A 23,446-nucleotide genomic window follows, 5' to 3' on the forward strand; every position below is an offset into this window, starting at 1 on the left:
TAAAATTTTGAGAAAATTTTCTATAGAAATAAAATTTTGACAAAATTTTATATAAAAATAAAATTTTCTATAGAAATAAAATTTTGAGAAATTTTTCTATAGAAATAAAATTTTAACAAAATTTTCTATAGAAATACAATTTTGACAAAATTTTCTATAGAAATAAAATCTTGAGAAAATTTTCTATAGAAATAAAATTTCGAGAAAATTTTCTAATGAAGAAAAATTTGTTAAAGAAGATTAAATCGATTTCTCGAAAAAACCTCCACAAATATCACCAAATTAATGGAAAATCCCCAACAAATCCCCAAGTGCCCTACTCAGAAATTTCGTCCTCATTCACGAAAAAATATCCCCAATTTAGGGAAAAATCCCGAATACTGGCCGTTCATTCTTAGTGTTCATTGGTTAGTGAATACGTAGACTGACGTAGTGAATAAATTAATAGGTCGGTTGGTGTATAAACACAAACCTATTCCAAGTACTCGGTGAGAGGAGAAAAGTAAATGCTAAGAAGTTTAGAGGAAAAAATTTGCGTAAATAAGGACAAGATTTTATTCATTCTTTCTATTTTGTCATCTGGGAGCTGACAACATTTCGACCGACGGCAAAATTCTTTCATTTATACGGCCGTTCATTCTTGGTGTACAACCGAATATTGATGTAGAACTTTGCCAGCGTTGCCAATCAACGTTGGCAACATGTTTCATTGAACATGCTTGAAAAATGCTCTAATTCAACATGCTTTCTCACATTCGAAGAGTTAGCTTAGTATTCGAGTTAAGAAGTTGTTGGAAAAAGAATCACATAACATTAGAAGTTGTTGGAAAAAGAATCACATAACATTAAAACAGCAGAATTCAACACAATAACAGCAATTTCTCAAACTATGCCACAAATTAAGATTCTGGTCCTCAAATTCGCAAACAATTTTCAATTTGAAAAATGTTGAAAGTTAGTATAAATGTTATACTCAATGATACAAAATTTGCTATTTCAGCAAACAGTTACTGCTTTTCCCTCTTTCAGCAGACTTTCTGCTGTGTGTACTAACAAATATCTTTGGATGCAGTCATTACCATCAACATTTTTCAAATCGATGCAATATGCCGAAAGAATTTTGTCATTATGATTCTGGAACATCCAATTAATACTCGTTGTTTGCAACACTCGAAAAGAATTGGGTTTAGCGACGTCCATAAAGTTTATATATAACTTATCAATTTTTCTTACCAATTAAACGTATTTTGTCCATGAACTTTGTTGCATACATTTTTAGTGAAAGAATGCAAGTTTTTATTTGAGTGTCGGATATGAACATTTTAATATATTTTTTATTTTAATTCCATACTTTTATTTCGTCTTCGTTTTTCTTGGTTTTTTACCAAAACGACTCCATTAGATACAAAAAGATGTAATCTCCATATGCCCATATACCTTTATTGTTGCGTATTATTTGCTTGTTAAATTCCATCATTCCATTAAAAGGCACACTTACTAAATTCATTTTTTTTACACATTGGCCGATGCAATTGTTTATTAACTTTATAGTAGTTTTGCATTAGCAATATATTTCATCGATCATGCACTAACATAGATTTTTATATTTAGTATTTGCACATAATTAAATGATATAAAAAAGAATTGGTTCACCAATATTTATATTAGAAAGTTCGTGATTGAAAATAAAAAAAAAACATAACTTGCAACGAAAAAATAGATGTTCGAATTATAATTTTAAAATACCCTTATAATATAGTAATTATTATTATTATTATTATTATTATTATTATTATTATTATTATTATTATTATTATTATTATTATTATTATTATTATTATTATTATTATTATTATTATTATTATTATTATTATTATTATTATTATTATTATTATTATTATTATTATTATTATTATTATTATTATTATTATTATTATTATTATTATTATTATTATTATTATTATTATTATTATTATATGTATATATTAGAAATATTTAGACACCAATTATTTCTCGACTGTAAAAAAATCATTGTTTACAGTTTATAACAGAGTTTAAAATTTCTATGCATGTACTATTTACATTGTAGTTATCAAAAGTACAAAAATAAATTAAAAATCCAATTTAGTTGAATTGCAATAGCTTTTCTTAATCTAAAAATGTAAAGTTAAAGTTTGAATTCCTTAATATAAATACATAATATTATTTAATTTTTTATGCGTTTATTTTCGATGGCAGATTCTTTCGATGAAGGATCTGTACTTTTCCGCTTATTTGGATTTTGTTGGGGAACTTTGGTTACTGTTGTGCCTCCGCCACTAAAAGAAATAAATTGTATTATGACATTGAATTTAATTAAAAACACTTATGTATTTAATTTCAAAAAAATATTTTAATTTACGACTCTTAGATTATATGTATGTATTATTGTAAATCATTTTGAGTACTAACCTTTTCGTCGGAGTTCCTATAGCGACTTTTTTATCATTGATATTTGTTTCAATTATATAAACCCCGCCACCTATATTTGATGAATTTTGCTTATTATCCACTGGTCGTATGTTAACTGCATTTCGCACTGTACTAGACATGTTCCTTGACGAAGATGCTGCAGCAGCATTTGTAAGTGTTCTCGAAATATTAGAGACTGTATTTATAGTTGGCTTACTTTGTGCATTTCCAGACGAATTGCCTTTGGAAATATTTTTGCTTATGGTGGCCATTGATGGAGATATCGATTTAACGCTACTGATTATGGGTAATTTATTGCTTGAAGTTACAGTTACGGAAGGAGAAGATAGGGTGGCGGGCATTTTGTTATTCGGAACAGTGTTGGGTGTATTGGTTGGCATTCTTTTAATTATAGTTCTCTTAATAGATGAAACAGACGGTAAGGAGGCGGACGTTGAGGATCTCTGTAAATTAGATGAAGAAGATGTTGTAATAGGACTACTATTAACACCTGAAGTGGATGAGGGTGCTCTTTGTATATTAGATTTGGCAACAGATGCAGCTGCCTGCTGTTTAGCAACTAACGTTGATGAAGAACTAACGTTGGTTGCCTTATTGGGAAGATTTTGTGAGGTCTTCATTGGTGGTTTAATGTTTGTTATTGTTAATCCTGGTGTAGACTTTGGAGTAACATTGATTGCAGATCCTTTTGTTATTCCCAAACTTGTATTTGCTCTATGCAATGGAGGTGGTGTATTGTTATTCCCATTATTGGAAGACATTTTATTGCTAGCAGCTTTAAATCGAGCAAGTAGATTACTTGGATTCGAAGTAGATGAAGCAGAATTAGCATTACTATTACCACTGGACGATGATTTAGATGAATTTACTCCTGTTATTGTAACCGGGCTTATTGTTCTCCTAATGGTTGTGTTATTTTGAAGAACTTTATTTAATTGTATATTTTGGCTTGCAGAGTTAGATTTAGAGGCTTTCTGGGAACCAGAGGAGTTCTTTACTGCTGTCAATGATATACTAGGCGATAAATCATTTAATTGTTTTGATATGCTTGTTGTTCCCGGTGGTGAAGAGGTGGGTATAATTTGCATTTCTGATGATGTATTTTTTGTTGAGGATCTAGGATAAACGATACCCATATTCATGGGTGAATTGGGTTTAGTGCCACTTGGTTTTTCCTGGCCTTTGCTATTAGGATACAAAATGCCCATATTCGTTGTTCGACTATTGTCTGGGTTGGAGGGAACCTTCGTTCCACTGTTATTTGATGAGGGCTTCGGTGAGGGTTTCGGATTAGGGGAATTTTGTCGTATTAGAGATATTGAGGATGGAGTAGATTTAGAACTTTGAGACTGTTGCTGCTGATGTGGACTTTGTTGTAAAGTATTTGCAGAGCTAACACCTTTGGGTGGAAATTGCTTAGAACTGGATGAGTTATTGCTGCTGGAGGCTGATGTAGCTCTATTGTTTACATTGTCATTGCTACTTGGCTCGACATTACTGCGTTTTTGGGTTGGCATTTTTGGATTTGAAGATTGAGCAACAGATTTTGTCGTACTTGAATTACTACTGGTGGACTCTGATCGACGGTAGTTAATTAGACTACTCGATGACCCATTGGTATTTGTTTTTGATGCATTCGTTACATTTTGTGATGATGTTGACATTAAAGATGCATTGGCTGTTGTGGTTAAGTTGGTAGTCGATGTTGTGTTTGGTGTCGAAGAGGGCAGAGAATTCGATGGTGCAGGCGTTGGAGCTTTAGACTTGTTAGATACTTCATTAGGCGTATTTCTCGAACTGGGTCTAGATTGCTGTTGCTGTTGTTGCTGCTGCTGGGGCAGATACATAGAAGATCCTGGAAATAGGCCCATTGTATTAATACCAGTTTTAGAACCACCTGGTAAATTTGTTGGATTTTTATTACTACTCCCACCGCTAGAATGTTTTGTATTTTTGCCCGACTTCGACTTGTCCAAAATTGTAGAGCCCGACGATCCTATACCAAAGTCCCCAGCATAACTATACATATTTGGAAATGAGTTTCTTAGCGATTGTTGATACTGCTCGAATGTATTTAATGCTGCTGCCGCACTAGTTGTATTTGTTAAACCAGCTGAAGAAAGGGAGACATTGGAAATCGATGAAGGAGCTGGCGAAGTATACATGGGTGATGGAGCAGACGATGCGACCGGCATTGGCGGTAACGCCCCAGCTAAAACACTGTTAGCCAAACTCATACTGTTCGCCGCTGACGATGCGCCAAGACTCTGTAAAGCCGATGAAGATAAGCCATACATACTCAAATCTCCTAATGCTGCTAATGGATTTGAGGCCGACGATGTTGATGGTCCCACAGGCATTCGACCAGCACCCATTGCCGAAAGGGCTGAATACGAATTGAGATCACTGTATGTACTTAGATTTTTATAATAATTAAACATATCCAAATATTGTTGAGCAGTCGATGGTGTACTGTTTGGACCCAAAAGGGATTGTAGTAAAGGTTGATTAAAACCTCTATTACCAAAGAAGCTCGAAATCTATATTGAAATGAAATATTATAAAAATATTCAAAAAATTTAATATCTTATATGCGGTATAACCAAGTGTGTGGATGAAAATCTACGATATGATAAATAAAAACACGACAAGCACCATTCTGTAGAATTAGCATTAGGAAGGTGGTTAAATCTACTCTCTATGCAACATATCAATAACACTAGTTTACACTCAAAATGTACACTTGATGAAAATCAACTTTTCTTATGTATTTTGAGCTGCTGAATTCTAAAGAAAATGTTTAAAATTTCTTTATGGAACATTTTTTGAGATATCCCGTTATTTTTAAATTTTCGCTCTTTTTTCACTAAACACAATATATTTCGAGTTAGAAATGTCCGATTATAACGCTGTTGGTACTTAAATGGAAGGTAATAAGATGACGAATAATCGTGTGTAATTGGATCTGTGATAAGTTTAGTGGTTTAAAAAATATCAATGCGAAATTTTAAAAATTTTTTTGAAATCAGCAGCTCAAAATGCATAAGAAAAGTTGCTTTTCATCAAGTGTACATTAATTTTTTTTTTTGTAAACTGGTGTAATTGGAGAAAAATGTCGTCACAAACGAGTGTATGTGATGTTTTTAGATTCTTATCAGAAATAAAAATGAGTTGTGCCAAATTTCAAAAAACTAGACTTTGATTGGGCGTCTGTGTGTTCTACAGAGTGATGCTGGGTATAAATATATGTATAAATATACCAATAAAATACTTAAATAATCACATAAATAAAAAGAATGCCAAAAATCACCGTTTTTCAATATTTACAAAAAATGTAAATAAATAAATAATAATACTATATATAAATAAATATACTTTATGGTAACATTAAATAGAATAAATCCGACAAAAAATCAAATGGACGAGTTCTCCTATCTCCTTTCATGGTAGTTCTCATAATTTGTTACCATCACACTGTTATTAGAGATTGTAGTCAAAATGAAAAGGTCGACTTTTCGACCTACCGACTTTTTCAAAACTTAGAAAAGTCCATAGTACATAATATACAATGTAGCTTTAAGTCATCGGACGGCTTTCAAGCGCTCAGCAAAATGTCGAAAGGAGGGAAGAAATCCAAGCCTATACGTTACCTATGTGTAGGCTTTCCAGCACGGTTGCCACTCGAGCCAAAAATAATCTACCATCATTTGAAGAAAATTTTACCAAAAAACTACCAAACAAAAAAAGTCAATTATTTCTAAAGAAAAATTTTATTTTTATAGAAAAGTTTGTTACAATTTTATTTGTAAAGCAAATTTTGTCAAAATTCCATTTCCAAAAAAAAATTATCAAAATTTTTTTCTATAGAAAATTTTCTCAAAATTATTTTTTCTATAGAATTTTTTCTCCAATAGTTTTATAAAAAATTTTGTTAAATTGTATTTCTATAGAAAATGTTGTCATTTTATTTCTATCGAATATTTTGTCAAAATTTTATTTCTATGGAAAATTCTGTCAAAATTGTATTTCTATTGAAAATTTTATCAAAAGTATATTTTTATAGAAAATTTTGTCAAAATTTTATTTCTATACAAAATTTTGTTAAAATTTTATTTCTATAGAAAATTTTCACAAAATTTTATTACTATAGAACATTTTGCCAAAATTTTATTTCTATACAAAATTTCGTTAAAATTTTATTGCTATAGAAAATTTGCCAAAATATAAATTTTGTCTATAAAAAATTTTGTCACAATTTTGTTATAGAAAATTTTGTCAAAATTTTATTGTTACAGAAAACTTTGTCAAAATGTTATTGCTAAAGAAATTTTTGTCAAAATTTTATTGTTATAGAAAATGTTGTCAAAATTTTCTTGGTATAGAAAAATTTGTCAAAATTTTACTGTTATAGAAAATTTTGTCAAAATTTTATTTCTATAGAAATTTTTGTCAAAATGTTATTTCTATAGAAATTTTTGTCAAAATTTTATTTCTATAGAAAATTTTGTCCAAATTTTATTTCTTTAGAGAATTTTGTCAAATGTCGAAAGGAAGGAAGAAATCCAAGCCTATACGTTACCTATGTGTAGGCATTCCAGCACGTTTGCCACTCGAGCCAAACATAATCTACCATAATTTGAAGAAAATTTTACCAAAAAACTACCAAACAAAAAAAGTATTTTGTCAATTATTTCTAAAGAAAATTTTGTCAAAATTTTATTTTTATAGAAAATGTTATTAAAATTTTATTTGTAAAGCAAATTTTGTCAAAATTCCATTTCCAAAAAAAAACAAATCTAAAATTTATTTCTATAGAAAATTTTCTCAAAACTATTTTTCTATAGATTTTTTTTTCTATTTTTTATAGAAAATTTTGTTAAATTGTATTTCTATAGAAAATGTTGTCAAAATTTTATTTCTATAGAAAATTTTGTCAAAATTTTATTTCTATGGAAAATTCTGTCAAAATTTTATTCCTCTCGAAAATTTTATCAAAGCATTTTGGTAAAATTGTATTTCTATACAAAATTTTTTTAAAAAAATTTTTAAATTTTGTCAAAATTTTCTTGGTATAGAAAAATTTGTCAAAATTGTACTGTTATAGAAAATTTTGTCAAAATGTTATTTCTATAGAAATTTTTGTCAAAATTTTATTTCTATAGAAAATTTTGTCCAAATTTTATTTCTTTAGAGAATTTTGTCAAATGTCTATGTGTAGGCTTTCCAGCACATTTGCCATTCGAGCCAAAAGTAATCTACCATAATTTGAAGCAAATTTTACCAAAAAATACCAAACAAAAAAAGGATTTTGTCAATTATTGCTAAAGAAAATGTTGTCAAAATTTTATTTTTATAGAAAATGTTATTAAAATTTTATTTGTAAAGTATATTTCTTTAGAAAATTTTGTTAAAATTGTATTTCATACAAAATTTTGTTAAAATTTTATTGCTATAGAAAATTTTGGCGAACTTTTATTGCTATAGAAAATTTTGCCAAAATTTTATATCTATACAAAATTTCGTTAAAATGTTATTGCTACAGAAAATTTTGCCAAAATGTTATTGATATAAAAAAATTTGTCACAATTTTATTATAGAAATTGTCAAAATTTTATTGTTACAGAAAATTTTGTCAAAATGCTATTGCTATAGAAATTATTGTCAAAATTTTATTGTTATAGAAAATGTTGTCAATATTTTCTTGGTATAGAAAAATGTGTCAAAATTTTATTGTTATAGAAAATTTTGTCAAAATTTTACTGTTATAGAAAATTTTGTCAAAATTTTATTTCTATAGAAAATTTTATTTTTGTAAAAATGTATTTCAATAAACATTTTTTTCTTCTTATTAAATAACTTAAAGAAAATAAAATAACTTCAATAACTTAAAGAAAAAAAAACAAAATAAAAATAATACTCACGTTTTTACTATTATTATTGTTATTTGTATTAGATGTACTCACGTCTATACCAGAAAACGGTGACATATAATTTGGTATTGGTGGATTAAATTTATTTTGAAAACTGAAAATAAAAACGACCAAAGATATGTGAATAAAATTAAACCATGTTAATAGTAAATAAAAGTACTCAAGCTTTGAACATGTAGTAGATAAATCTTAATTAATCCTTATACTACGTTGGGGACATTTGATCATGCAAGTCGCATTTTTCATCACTGTTTTTCTTAATGTTGGAATATAATTAACATTTCTTTCTACTCAGCATGAATACGTCAACAATTCATAAACTGAATAGTAAGAACTTTTAATTATATTCCAACAGTATGAAATGCGGTGATGAAAAATAAGACATGGGCCATTAAATGATCCCAATGTAGTATAAACGTTAATGTTTGAAAGTTATTTTTTTTAATTATTTAATGTAAATACCACATAAATTCGTATAGAGAAAGATGAATAAAAATGCCTCATTTCTACAGAAAAGATTGTTGATAAAAGCGAGCCCGAGGTATGTATTTGTAATTTATATTTATTCAATATTTCATCTTCATTGAAAGACTTTATAGGGATAAATTTTCTACGCATACAAAAAGAAAATATTTACACAATACATTCAATATTTATACTTATTTTATTTATGTTTACACGTACAAAAATTGAAGTCTTTCAACGAAAAGACGAAATATTAGGTTAGGTTATATATAAATTAAAAATACAGACCTCGAGCTCGTTTTTATCAACAATTATTAATTGAAAAAGTCTAAATAAATTTCGAATATAATATTGATCAATTTTAAAACGTCGGTGATTGTTATTAGCATTTGAAACTATTTCAAATAAATATTAAGATTTCGTGTAGAATTGTATTTAAATTTGAACAAATATTCAATAAAAACAATATTAAAATAATTTGTTCATCTGTTCATCAACAAAATGCAATCATAAAAATTAATCAATTAATTTGTTGGCATTGCCTTCGATCACGCCATTAATTTATTCAATTAACTTTAAGACTTACTCTTCAATATTCGGTTTTTCATTCATCTCTGAATTCATTTGCAGGTCCCTCTCATAAGCAGTCCACGCTTCGTTCTTTTCCTGTTCACTCAGTTCCTGTTCCACTTTGTTTTCTAGTAAACTATCATGCTCGTGATATTTATAAACGAGATCGGGAAACGAGCGTAGCAATCTCGCCAATACGCTGTCCTGTGGCAAAATCGGTGTAGGTCGATTATTTTTGTCTGGTATTGTTAATCTGAAATTGTGTTAGTTTATATTTATATGATCGAAGACTATGATGATGGTTCATACATATATAATTCTGCAAGTTCAGCCATATTATAATGTCTATCAATTTGCTGTTCATCCACCACTCTGAAACTCATAGCTTGCTTGGTAACCGAACGGGAATACACTTTCTCTTCCATAGTACCCTTTAATAACAATAAAAATGTATTTAATGTTTTTTTTTTGTTGATTTATAAATCAACAAAAACTTTGAATTTACCATAGCCAACAAACGGTAGATATAACAGTTTCTTTTCTGTCCCAATCGGAAAACGCGGAAAATATTTTGTTGGTCATTTGAGGGATTCCATGACGTATCCAATATAATAACCCTATTTGCACCAATTAAATTAATTCCTTGTCCTCCAGCCTTTGCTGATATCAGGAAAACTCTTGCCTGTTTATTTAGAACATTATTAAATTCATTTATCATGGCGTGGCGCATAGATTTAGGCGTTTTCCCATCTAAACGATAATAGTCATGTCCCAATTCCCATTTAGTTGGATTGTTAATATCTATTTAAAAAATATACATATTCATAAATTAAAACAAACAAAAATATGTTTGAACATTTTCTTACTTAGCTCTTTTCGTATAGTTTCATCATTATCAGTTATTTTTCTAAAAAAATATTCTACAACATTTAGAACGGCCACAAATGCAGAAAATATCAAACTAAAAAAAAAATTATATATAAATATAACATTGTGGGTTTGTTTGTTTCAATGTTAAAGATTTGGGGCATACCATTTTTCACCTTTCTCCTCGCACATTTGCAAAATTTTGAACATAGTCCTTAATTTATTACTGGGCATAATTGATTCCAAATCTTTCTCTGTAAGTAAGCTACGCCACCAGTCATTTGTTACTGACATCTGACCAGTTTGACTGTCGTAAATATCATCAGGTTGGTCATCATCAGAGTTATGATCTTTCTGTTTTTGACGCACTTCTTTTCTATTGCGTTGCTTTGGTTAAAAATAAACAATTTTACAAAAATTTTAAGTAAATTTTAAGTAAATACATACATTGACAGCATTTTTCCAAGCATCTTCTAATACTTTGGGATGTGTCCAAATCTATTAGGAAAAATATGAAAGTTAAGTGGAATATATAATTAAAATCCATTAAACGCGTTCACCTTACGCAGACAGGTGTAGTCTGTAATCAAACCCTTGCCACGATAGGTTTCATCTCTATTTGTTATAGCATTTAAAATATGTTGATACAGGTTATTCTGTACATCAGTCATTGGTATAAATAATACATATTCGAATTTTTGCGGCAAAAATGTTTTGAGAAGTTCTGCTTCTTTGCGCTAGAAAAAAAGAGAAAGAGGGAGAGAGAGAGTTAATATTATCATTTATCAAGTATACATTTTTTGGGACCATCGTAGAGAAGTGATTAGAAACTACAAAAGATTGTGAGCAAGTCTTTAACCTTTCTATTCATCTATGCTGATGATATTTCCTAGTAGAGATCTGCGAGAAAGATTTCCCTAATGAAGCCGTACCCATACATGAACAAATTACAAAGTCTCACGTTCAAGAATATTCTCGGAAATCAGGGCAATTCTCTTGAGCCGTGTCTCAAAGAGAAAAAAACGTATTTTTTATCTTCAATCACGAAATTACACTTTAATTTAAATTACATCTATCACAGAAATTATTGTATCGCCAATAGTCTAAGTGAGCCTGAAATATCGGGCTGCCACCATACCTAACCTACATCAGCTTTTATCCAGATCGAGGAACTCTACGACTAAAATCGGCTGCGAGGACCTCTACGACTAAAATCTCACTGCGGCGGGTTCTTTGTATCGGATTGTCCTGATGGATCCCATTCACATCAGTGTACGTGTTGTTTCGCTCGTGTTTTCTGTTGGAGAAGGTGCATCCCGGGGAGCCTTCTCCGCTTGCCCTTGGTCCGAGCAGGGATAGAGAGAAACCCCGGACCATGTTACTGTGCAGACTGCCGAAACAAAATTCACCATCGGTGAGATGTTACCGGTGCTTAGAATGGGTGCACTTCCGGAATTGCTCCGACTTAACATCGCTGCGGGAGTGTAGTCATACTGAATACGTGGTAGGATGCTGTGCCAACGACAGCAACAGTGGGTCATCAGACTATGCGACCTCCCAACATCTCCCGCACAACAATATTCTCCGCCGCAGCATCTGACACCCAATATTATTGTACCAGTTCCGGAAAGTGCATCATTTTTACAATTTAATTGCAACGAGCTTCGAGGTAAGATTTGTCAGATTGTGGACTTTATGAATCGGAAGGGAATTAGGGTCGCGGCGATCCAAGAGACGAAGCTGAGACGAAATCTCAACATTAACCGACCCTCCTATTTCATAACCTTTGAACGCTAGACGTTTATCAAGGAAAAGAAAGCCAACTGGAAGGGCTTAAGATAATGCACAGCTCCCGTCCCCCTCCTACGTTCATTTTGCCCAGAGGGTATTCCGGGGCATCATCAACGCAGCAGCCGCTCGCTCTATACCAGCTGGTCGACTTGTCCAAGTGAGGTGCAACTTCCCAGGAGAGGCAGCGGGACTCGCAGACGAGCGTGGTGAACGCCGTCGTGCAAACCCTAGAATCAGGGAACTGAATCTAGAGATTAGTAAGATAATCGATGAGCACAAACGGAACACATGGTTTAAGTACCTTAAACAATGTAACCTAGGCACTGGAACACGTAAGTTGTGGTCAACAGTGAGAGCCTCTCGAACCCCGCTACAAGGGATGATGGGATTTCAGTCACGTTTGGCAGCGTGACGGTGACTGACCCGAAGAGATGCACCAGATTTTTCAACCGACACCCAACTCGAACCCCGCTACAAGGGATGATGGGATTTTAGTCACGTTTGGCGGCGTGACGGTGACTGACCCGAGAAGATGCACCAAATTTATCAACCGACAGCTTTTCTAGCAGGAGTGGAAAGGAAAGCCACTTGTCGCATTCGTGGCCTTCGAGTCGATGATACACCACCAGTTACTATTACCGAAGTTACCAGTGTCAGCAACAGCGCGAAACCACCTAAGGCGCTGGGCCCCAATGGAATTTCTTTGCATCTGAGAACACTGGGAGTTGAGTACCTGACCAAACTCCTCAATTTGTCCTTGGAATCACTCACTACACCCGATGTATGGAAGATGGGTATATTTGTTAGGAATGTAAACAAATCATTTTGGTTAAATAGTAGTGTGATATTGTGGCACAGGCGATTTGCTAACATTTGTGATGATAATTTGCGCAAGATAAGAGACACGAATGAACTTGATTTTAGAATATGTTCGGACAAATGTGAAATGTTGCATACAAGGCAAGAAATCCTGAAATGCTTTAAGGAGGATGGTCAACGGACAACTGAGTTGTTTGAGCTGATTCATTCGGATGAAAGATTTTGGGCAAAAGCATCTGTCACAGCCGCCTATATTCTGAATTTAATACGCCTTACATCAATATCCGTATGAAATTTATGCAAGTTAAACTTGGAAGTGGCGAAATAAGTATCGAATACTTGGAGACAGGCAGGATGATTGCGACATGGCGATCGGATGTCGACAGTTCAATAAGCATCCACCCACAAGGATACCCTATAGGGTACAGTAAAGGGAGTGATGCCCCCGTGAACTCCCTAATTAAACATGGAGAATATAGGAATGGTATTGACACGGAATTACGATAACATATGGACTATAATTTGAACTATGGATCAGAATGGAGTCGGCATTTGTGTCATTCTATTAGATGAGTACCTGAGGAGCGACATCTCAGGGACATGGCTTTTAGGCTAATGTCACAATAGGGCTTGGGGAACGTCCTGTGTCACGTAAACATCCAGGTTAGTCCCCGACCAAGTTCTGAACTCAAATAACCATAATGTCTTGTGTCAACCCTCGCGAGGATCTCAATGCTTGCATAGGTTGATACGACATCCGGATTAGTCTTGCGAGGAATTCAATGCTTATATAGGGTCCGTCGGGGCTCAAGTTGTTACACATATCGAAAGAATACACCGACTAACAATTCGACTGATGGGAGAGCAGGAGATAGGGAGTTAGAATCGATATTTAGAATCAGCTCTAAGATAATGAGGTCGCCGGTAAAATCTACGTGTCCCACCGGCATGGTACCGGTTAATGAAGGAGAGGCTGGAGAGATACACCACGAGGAATTATATTAGATTCCAACCACAAGGAACGCAAAATCCGAGCAATTCCAGCGGAAATGGAGAATACCCCCAATCGGAGGGAACTTTTCATATTACAACTCGCCGAAACATGAGTTCATTATGGAAATGAGAAAATCAGAAGAGGAAGCCCTAACTAAATGTCAGAGGATGGAGATTCCTAGAGACATACACAAGAAGTGACCATCAATACATCTCTTTCCGACTGCAATGCGAAGTTGCTACACGACGAAGAGAAACTGGTGAGACTTCTAGGAGATGGAACGTCAACAAGCTCGAAAGGAATGCATTAATCTCTGAACTAGACAAGTGCTCGGAGGAGAATCTGAATAGACGGGACGAAAGGCAGACTGCTAATCATACGATGTCAACAATAAAGGCCTGATGCAGTAAGTCCATGCCAAATAAGAAGCATAATACTGGCCACAAGGCGGTGTACTGGTAAAATAACGGCATCGATGAATGCAGACGTAATTGTATAGAGACCAGAAAGAAATACACCAGTGCGAGGCGCATGGGTGACACAGAGGCAGAACACAGTATTAGTAAAAGTAAGAGTACAGTATAAGTAAAAGTAAAAGTAAGAGAGATAAATGGGAAGAGATAAGATTCGATATAAACAATAATCCTTGGGACTAGGATACCAAATAGTTATGGAGAAACTAAATATACAATCTTTTTCATGGGCAAGATGGACGAATACGAAATGCGGAACTTCGTGGAAACTCTATTCCCAAGACATGAAATCAGAGAAGCATGATATACAATTAGCCATGCAAAAGACCGAACTGTCACTACTAAGGAGACAGTATCTGCCTCTAGAAATAGAGATTCACATAGGCGACATGGTAATCCTAACAAAGAAGACAATCATGTACGAGGGCAGTTCGGAAACTTCTTAGCCTAGCACAGAAAGCGCGGTATAAACAGAAAAAAGTTAAGTGTTTTGGAAACTTCCATCTCTGTTATGAACACATGTTAAATTTTGTTTCGATCTGGCAACTTCTTCACATAGAAATAGGTGTTCAAAAAAGACGCATCCGCAATTTTTTTACAATGGAAAAATTAGAAATACGTGCTGTCATTAAATATTTACATAAAAAAGGTTTATCGGACAAGAAATAATGATAAGGTGAATGTATTAGGTGAAAGTGCTCCTTCATATGCAAAAAATTGGGTTGCTGAATTTAAACGTGGTCGTACAAGCATTGAAGATGAACCATGTAGTGGACGTCCAAAAACAGCAACAACAACAGAAATTGTAGCCAAAGTGCGTGATATGGTATTAAATGATCGACGAATAAAAGTGCGTGAAATTGCTAATATCATGGGCATTTCAAATAATCGATTCCATTTAATTTTGCATGAAGAACTAAAGATGAAAAAGCTTTCTGCAAGATGGGTGCCGCATTTGTTAACAGTCGATCAAAAACGCATAAGAATGAACATTTCTCAAGCTTGTTTGGATCGTTTTAAGCGAAATAAAATGGACTTTAAGCGTCGTTTCATAAATGTTGATGAGACATGGATCCACCACTATACTCCAGAGACAAAAGAACAATCCAAACAATGGACTGAAGCTGGAGGAAGTGCCCCAAAGAAGGTAAAAACAATTCAGTCGGCTGGTAAGGTTATGGCAACGGTTTTTTGGGACTTCAAAGGCATTTTATTGATTGACTATATGCAAAAGGGTAAAACAATAAATTCAGAGTACTATTGAAACCTTTTGGATCAATTAAATGTGCAAATTCGAGAAAAACGTCCTGGCTTACAACACGAAAAAAAAAATATTTTTTCATCAAGACAACGCACGAGCGCACAAGAGTGTTTTAACAATGGCTAAAATCAACGAATTAATACACGAGTTGCTTGACCACCCACCTTCTTCTCCTGATTTAGCTCCCAGTGACTTTTACTTGTTCCCAAATCTAAAAAAATCCTTGCTGGCAAGCGTTTTACCTCAAATGAAGATGCAATAACAGTTGTAAACCACTATTTTGAAGACCTTGAGGAAAACTATTTTAATCAAGGGATAGAATTGCTAGAAAAGCGTTGGACCAAGTGTATTGAAGTTTCAAGAGATTATATTGAAAAATAAAAATATTTTTGAAAAACGAACTATTCTCTTTCGTTGATAAGCTAAGAAGTTTCCGAACCGCCCTCGTACTTGGGACTAAGGCTGAAGTCGAAACACACGTACTCCAAACAGATAGAGTACGCAACGGAGAAAGCTGATAAAGCTGCGACTGAGCAGGCTGATTGCAAACATAGGCGGCCCTCTTCCAAGCAGAAGAAAGATACACATGGAGATGACTAATATTATACTCCTCTATGGATGTGAGATCCGGGCGTCGAACCTACAGAGATGGACTAGAGCGAAAAATTGCTTTCAGAACGAGAACGGCAGCTCTGAGAATCACTTCAGCATACCGCACGGTATCGGGGGAAGCCGCATTAGTGACAGCAGGAACGATCCCAACAGACCTCCAGGCGATTTAGCGGCAAAAGGTTTTCAAGACTAAACATCAAGGCGCGACGGACGAACGATCCCAACAGACCTCCAAGCGATCTAGCGGCAAAAGGTTTTCAAGACTAAACATCAAGGCGCGATGGACTTGATACCAAACATTCAACAAGAGATATTGTTGTTAATATTGGAATAAGTTATCATTCCTTGTTGTTAATATTGGAATAAGTTATCATTCCTTTGTATATTATTATTGTTAATATTAGAATAAATTATCATTCAGTTGTATACTCAGGTTTTAAGAATTCTATGTAATATATTTATTGGCCGCGAAGGCTTTTGTATTACAAGTCTAATAAATGAAATGAATGCATTCTACCTAATTTCTACGAAAATCACATCGTTCAATCAAATAAAAATGTCTTTGGCGCTATACGAAGTTCAACTTTCTTCACAATGAGTTCATTTTAACTTAAAGTGGTCACTTTTTTCTGGGTGTATGTAAATATTTTCCAAAAAAACAGATGGGGACTAATCACGGCATTCGATATCGAGAACTTTTGATCGAAATCTACATTTTTCGGATCACGGGAGTCGATATCGAGTTTTTTTGATCGACAATTTTTTCGATTGGTAAATTGCAATCGTAAAACATTTTCACTTGTTTTTTACATTGTTTTCGCCATATAGGAATAGTAAATATATTAGTTTTAGTTCGAATTGTTGCTAATTTGTAGTAAATTTACATATAATGAATATATTTTGAATATTTAGGACTAATGCAACTCCAATAAATGTTAATCAAAAATTGGTCATAGTCGAGTTCGGGAGCGAGCATCCTAGCTTGGCAAAGAACCATATATAAAGTGCACATGCTAGATCGATATCCAAGAGATTGTGATCAACCAAATACCGTACCATTCCGTGACAACATAACGCTTCTGGACCACCTTGTAAGAATAGTGAATTATGAAGGCTTCCACTCGCAAAAAATTGTAAGACGGCAGACAATTGTAAAGTGATAGAATTGACGTTGACATGCCACCAAAAATTATTTTCCATTTGAACGCCTCGTCCATTGAGCCTGCAAAAGGTGACTTTCTAACAGTGCACACCATTTCAAACCCATGTACTTACACCAATAACAATGTGCACTTTTATTCCTTATTTGTCGCCGAATTATTTTATATTCATCTCATCCTCCAATTAGGAAGGATTTCGGAGGAATGTATGGGTCCATAAGATATAATGCAATACAATTTACTTTTTACTTTGAAACCTCCAAAAGTATGTTTTTTTCTACATTCTATTTTGTGACGCTAACTTAATTTTGTCATTTCATTTTGTTCTGCTTCGTTTTTTGCTGTTGGCAACGCTTAAGAAATTGCATCAAATTTCGACCGAATCACGTGATCCAAAGTTTTAATCGTATCGACAATTTGTTCGATACGATTATGAATTCGATATCGAATGCCGTGATTAGCCCCCTGACTTAGCATACTCGAAAATATTTCTCCCTAGTTATTCCCTTACCCTACTGTTTAGAATAGGAAGATTTTATTCGCGGGGAAAATTAATTCCCAGGGAACGCATTCCCCTCGGAATATTTAGAATTTAGCTATATATGTTCGAATAATGTCAATCCAAATTTTCGTAGTATTCTGTAAGAATTTCTACTTGAATCATTTTTTCATAATAATAAAGTTACTTTTAGACCTATTACACGATTAAAAATATGAACAGTTTAAGATAAACAAAAATGTGAGTAAAAAATATCGAAAGCGTGAAAGAAAATTATTACATAGCATAGGTGGCTTATTCTTAAACAAATATCAGGGAGATACTCAATTTTCTTAATGTGGATATTGAACATTTTGGCTAAAGTAATAAATCAAACATTGCTACAATACCTGTACGAATTTCGATAGCTTTTTATGTAATACAAATGATCGTTGTTTCATAATTTTGATATCGGTTTTACCCGAGTCCTTATGTTGGCCATTTTTAATTGGATTTGCATAGAGATTGGCAAATTCTTTTTCAGTTCCCAAAAATAAAGGTTTTATGAAATTAACCATACTGTAGTCTGAAATAAAAAGGGGGAATTCATAACACATCGTAGATAATCAAGAGATCACAGGTAGTACTTACATTCTTTCAGATTATTTTGTATAGGAGTGCCAGTTAGAACGATTCGCCGTGGTGTAACAATTTGGGCCACAGCCATACTAATAGCCGATTTACTATTCTTTATAATATGTCCCTCATCACAAATCACAAGATCAGCACCTTTAAATTTTATTAAAACACAAAGAATCCACAGAACAATAAACTTAAAAACTGAAATCACAAGCATTATTTTTTTTCTTACCAGGCTGCAATAAATAGGTATTAACATTTTTACGTATCTCCTCCAGACGGTGAGCACTAATATTACCACGATTTTTATAGGAATGGTAAAATACTAGGGTACGAAAAGCTTCGTAGCCAATTAATAAGCATCCAGCACGAGTGTGATTGGATTGAGACCACTCTTTTAAAATGCTTAATTTTTCAGTGATATCTGAGGTATCATTAAAGGTGTAAACTTTTAAATTTTTCTGTCTCAAGGGTCCCAACCATCTTATTATCTCATCGGCCCAATTCATTACCGTACTCTTCGGACATAAAACTAAAACTTTAGTAGTTTTTAGCTCCTTATAGGATATCACAGTATGTAAGAGAGCAATCAATTGCAGAGTTTTTCCCAGACCCATACAATGCGCCAATATACAACCAGAGCCAGGACTTTTCTTTAAGGCGTCTACGCCGCCATAACACGAATCGTACATAAATCGTACACCATCGAATTGATGGGGTTTGAGATATTTCACTATTGCAGGATGGACTTTTATGAATGTTTTTGTGTCCTTAATGTAATCCAGGATAAGATCTTTATTTTTATCCAATTCTGTTTGTTCCTTTATCACTTTGTCCAACATGTTATGTTTCTTTTCTAGACGAGAGATGCGTTCGTTTTCGTGTTTTTGAGCTTTTATAGTTTCACCAGCTAACTGATCTGGTCTTAACATAGGCTTGATAGCTCTTGGTTTTGCTGATTGATTAGAATCAAGGCCAATTTCTTCGACATCAGAATTTTCGCTCTCTGAACTTAGACTAATAAGCTCTTCATCGATTTTACTAATTCTTTTACGTTTTTCCGCATCCGATAACATCTTGTCCAACTTTTGATTTCGATTACCGCCACGTTTTCGGAATAATAAATTATCGTTTAATAATTCCATTTCCGAGGCGGAATGTGTTTCACCTTCCATATCGTTGAGTGTGTCTGATATTTTTGCGGTTTCTTCACCTTCTTTCTCCTTAAGAGATAAATCAGCTGGTTGATCATCACTATTATCCTCCTTGGTCAACGCCGCTACTCCTCCGTCAGCAATTTCTTTATCACTATCTAAATCTAGGTCATCATCCTCATCTACTACATCGTTATCACTATCATCCACCACGAAAGTCTTAAGGAATTTGTCCACTAGTGGTGAATTTTTTCCACTTTCTTCATCTTCTTCGGATTCTACCTTGAGAAGTTCATCGTCTTCATCGTCCAATTCTTCCGAATCTGTGCTAGATTCATCCAACATTTGCCTTTTAATATCTTCATTGCAACGTTCTAGAAATTGTTTCTCCGTAATCACTTCTTCTTCGGCCTAGTGTTGTAATAATCAAAGATAAAAAAATAAGGTTATTATACAGTGAATATAAAACAAAAATTGTTTGTAGCTTTAAATCGATTTTCGTTCGTTACTCATAGTAGCTACATACTCACTTCACTCTTAACATCATCGTCGGATCCAAACTCAACATCCATAAAGTCAAAACGATTATCCGTGTTTTTGGCTATATACGATTTTGCTTTACTTTTGTCACTGCTTTTCGTCGAACTACCAGCGTTGGCCACACTTCTTTTGACTAAACCTCCAATGTTAATTAATCTGTAAGCGATGTTAAATACTAAAATATTGAAAATTCTTTAGCACGTCTGTAACGTACCTTTCTATTTCTTTTTCGGTTTTCTCTTCTTCGTCCATCGATTTCCTTTCCAAACGTTTAGAAATCTGGTTTTCTTTGTCACTTTCACTATTAACCGAAGCTTCATCGGCTCGATTTTTCCGAGATCTCTTAGAATCCGTCGCAGATAGTGGTGTGCCATCTTCTGAACTAATCTTTTTATCCCTTTTTGGCTTAAAGAATATTGCGGTATCACTATCATCGCCATCATCTTGTATATAGTTATTAGGTACTTCACCATCTTCTTCTTTTCCTGAAGCACTATCCTCAACGGAACTTAACACAGACGAATGTTGGGATTCTATTTCGAATATTTCTGATTGAACGTACTTAGACAAGTCAATGCCATCATCGTATTCTTGAAAATGTGTTATGGGATGATGTGATTGTGATGATCCGTCTCTCTCATTGTTACCCTCGTTATCCAAAGTGGTCGTACTTTTAAGAGATCGTTTTGTTGCACGTTTCTTTCTATGAGATTCGAATATCACGGTCTTACTGTCTTCATCGCCAGACAAAGACGAAGAAGACGAATCATATTGTGATGATTTATCCGATGTCTTCATAAGGCATTTCTTGGAATCCAAATTTAGTTTATTCCTATGTCGCTTTGTTACTTTCTTGAAATCAGTCTGCGTCTCTACAGCGATTCTAGATTTTTGATCTTGGCAATAGGCTTTAAATTGCTCTTGAAAATATTTATACTGCTGTTGAATATAATCGTGCAACTTTTGTTCTATATTTGTTGAAGCCGAGTAGAAAGAATTGCAATCTCTTTGTATATGTGCGGCAAAATCTATGAGTTTGGACAAAAGATCACTTGATTGGTCATGTTTGGCTTTTTCTAATGCTATATTTCCATTTTTACATAAAATGGCAAACTCTTCCTCAAACATATGATGTTCTAGTGGTTCTGAACAATTATCCGCAAATATTTCTGTTAATGGTTTGGATTCGACCATTTCCTTTTTAGAGTTAGCAATAATGTTTTCAGAGGATGGAGTTATCTCCTCTAAGGATAGGCCAGTCTTTGCATCTGTATCAGCTACATCGTGATTTTTATTATCTTCTTCTTCTTCAGTTTTATTTTCATTGCCCTTCTCATCTGCCATTATGTTATTTTCATCCAGCAAACTTTCTCTGATAGATTCATTTTCCTCATTTATTGAGTGGTTTATCTCAGATTCTTCTGCAGTGCTTTCTTGTTTTGTTTCCTTATCAAATTCACTAACATTTTCATCATTTATAGGATTTTTTATCTCTTCTGTAGTTTCCTGTTTTTCTTCTTCAATCGTAGAATTTTCTTCGTTGATATTTTTAATTTCTTGAACTTCATTTTCACTTGTATCTTGATATTCTTTTTGTTCGGTATGTATTGATGTATCGTCTTCTGGAGTTTCCTGTTTTTCTATTGATTCAAATATCATATCGGCTTTATTGTTGTCCAAGCCGTGGAAAAGTTTATTTACTAAATTACATATCTTTTCGTGATCTTTGGTGAGACATTGTTGAATAACGTAATTCATTAATTTTTGCTTTAATGTGTCCCTCTCCTTTGGTGTGATTTTCTCCTGTGAATAGCAGTGATCACTGTTTATAATCGACAATTGGGAAACACTCTTTTTCTCTTCTTGATTGTCGTCATTTTTGATAGCTTCCTCTATATGACCTATTGAAACTGATGAGGCATCACTTAGGAGTTCATCGGTTTCATCCAACTCTTCGTCTTTGATTTGTGTTTCATTGATGTCCATATTTGTGGGTGATTTCCCATCACGCTCTTTCAAATCATCTGTGGCATAGACTTCTACTTGACACAGATCATTATGAATATCCTCTTCATTTATAGTATCATCATAATAACACTGGAACACGTCCTCTTCTTGAGTTAATATGGCGGTACTATGAATTGATATCTCATCTTTTGGAGACAATTCTTCGTCAACGGAGGGCATTGTTTTTTCATCTTCATTATCTCTAATATTTTCTTCGTGTAATTCTTGACCCTCAGCATGTTGGTCATCCTTTGACTCATTTTCATCTAGGTCCACATTTCTCAAATTCTGTTGTTCTGGGCACCAATCCATAAGACCAGATTCAATTTCTTCATTTATTTCTTTCTTAAACATTTCCAGCGCTTCTATATGTTGGTCTTCTTGTTGAAAAGTATCTTCTTGCTGAGGCACTTCTTCCTCCGTTTGTATAGTTTGCGATATTACCTGTTCGCTAATATCTTGTTGTTCTAATTCTGCATCTTGAGTTGATGTATCTTCGCGAAATACACTTTGTATCAATTGTTCCCAGCTAGTGGGAGCATTATCAGCAGCGCTACTTGCAGGACAATCTGTTGAAAGATTTGCCTCCAATTCCTCTTGAGTGACACTGTTCATTTCATCGTCCATAATATTTGGTGGCCGATCAAAGGGATTCAGACAGCTGATGGAACTCTGTTCGTCCAAATTAAGTGCTAAGCCCAATGTATTATTTTCCGATTCCTGGTCCATTATGTTCGAGTTTCCAGATAGGGGTCCTGCAAAACATACAGTATCAATTATTAATAAATGTTTTATTCAATCATGTCCTTAGCAATTGTTATATTTTTAAAAATGATTTCAGAAACTTTTGTATATACCACAGTTTTGTTTTTTCTTTTCTCCATCCACATTAACCTGTTCTATATTTTTATTTATTAGACCTGGGAAATTAGTCTGTTTACAATGAATAGGACAGTTTGTTTTGCGAACATAGTTTTGCTTATTGGAGGGGTTTGGGAAGTATATACCATACCGTATTTTCCCACAAATTACTTACCTGTAAAATGCTTTCTATCTATTCCATAATACTTTTAATCCTATGATTTTATGCTTTCAGAGTTTGTAAAATTCACTTGAGAAAAATATAATTACACACAGATGAAATATTAATGTTGCCAATATACAAACATAATGTGAGAGCAGTGAGAGTAAACTTGACAAAACGTAGGCAACGC

At 33.6% G+C, this 23,446-nt stretch overlaps 1 protein-coding gene across 2 annotated transcripts; it reads right to left on the reverse strand.

Annotated features, from left to right (window-relative positions):
- Nucleotides 1-1,990: 1,990 nt before the first annotated feature.
- LOC142224305 (uncharacterized) lies at nt 1,991-23,399 on the reverse strand. 2 transcript variants are annotated; one of them, XM_075294079.1, is made up of 16 exons: nt 23,269-23,399; nt 20,440-22,987; nt 20,216-20,381; nt 18,764-20,096; nt 18,544-18,681; nt 18,303-18,478; nt 10,865-11,041; nt 10,752-10,802; nt 10,471-10,691; nt 10,304-10,398; nt 9,943-10,238; nt 9,747-9,868; nt 9,454-9,690; nt 8,436-8,496; nt 2,452-5,012; nt 1,991-2,318 (listed from the first exon to the last, which is right to left on the reverse strand). In XM_075294079.1, exons 2-16 carry the CDS (start codon nt 22,959-22,961, stop codon nt 2,207-2,209), a joined length of 8,268 nt encoding a protein of 2,755 aa, XP_075150194.1. In that variant the 5' UTR covers nt 22,962-22,987; nt 23,269-23,399; the 3' UTR covers nt 1,991-2,206. The 2 variants fall into 2 exon arrangements, with proteins under 2 accessions (XP_075150194.1, XP_075150193.1); XM_075294078.1 differs by having other exon boundaries at nt 8,394-8,496.
- Nucleotides 23,400-23,446: the final 47 nt, after the last annotated feature.

The sequence above is a fragment of the Haematobia irritans genome, chromosome 2 (genome assembly GCF_050003625.1).
Source record: "Haematobia irritans isolate KBUSLIRL chromosome 2, ASM5000362v1, whole genome shotgun sequence".
Classification (NCBI taxonomy): Eukaryota; Metazoa; Arthropoda; class Insecta; order Diptera; family Muscidae; genus Haematobia; species Haematobia irritans.

Excerpts from the sequence above, each read along its gene's own strand:
- LOC142224305 (XM_075294078.1), bottom strand. The coding sequence starts at position 22,961 with ATGGACCAGGAATCGGAAAATAATACATTGGGCTTAGCACTTAATTTG. Across the intron at positions 10,803-10,864 it reads ACTACACCTGTCTGCGTAAG|ATTTGGACACATCCCAAAGT; the intron begins GTGAACGCGTTT and ends TTTTCCTAATAG. Across the intron at positions 2,319-2,451 it reads ATAGGAACTCCGACGAAAAG|TGGCGGAGGCACAACAGTAA; the intron begins GTTAGTACTCAA and ends TATTTCTTTTAG.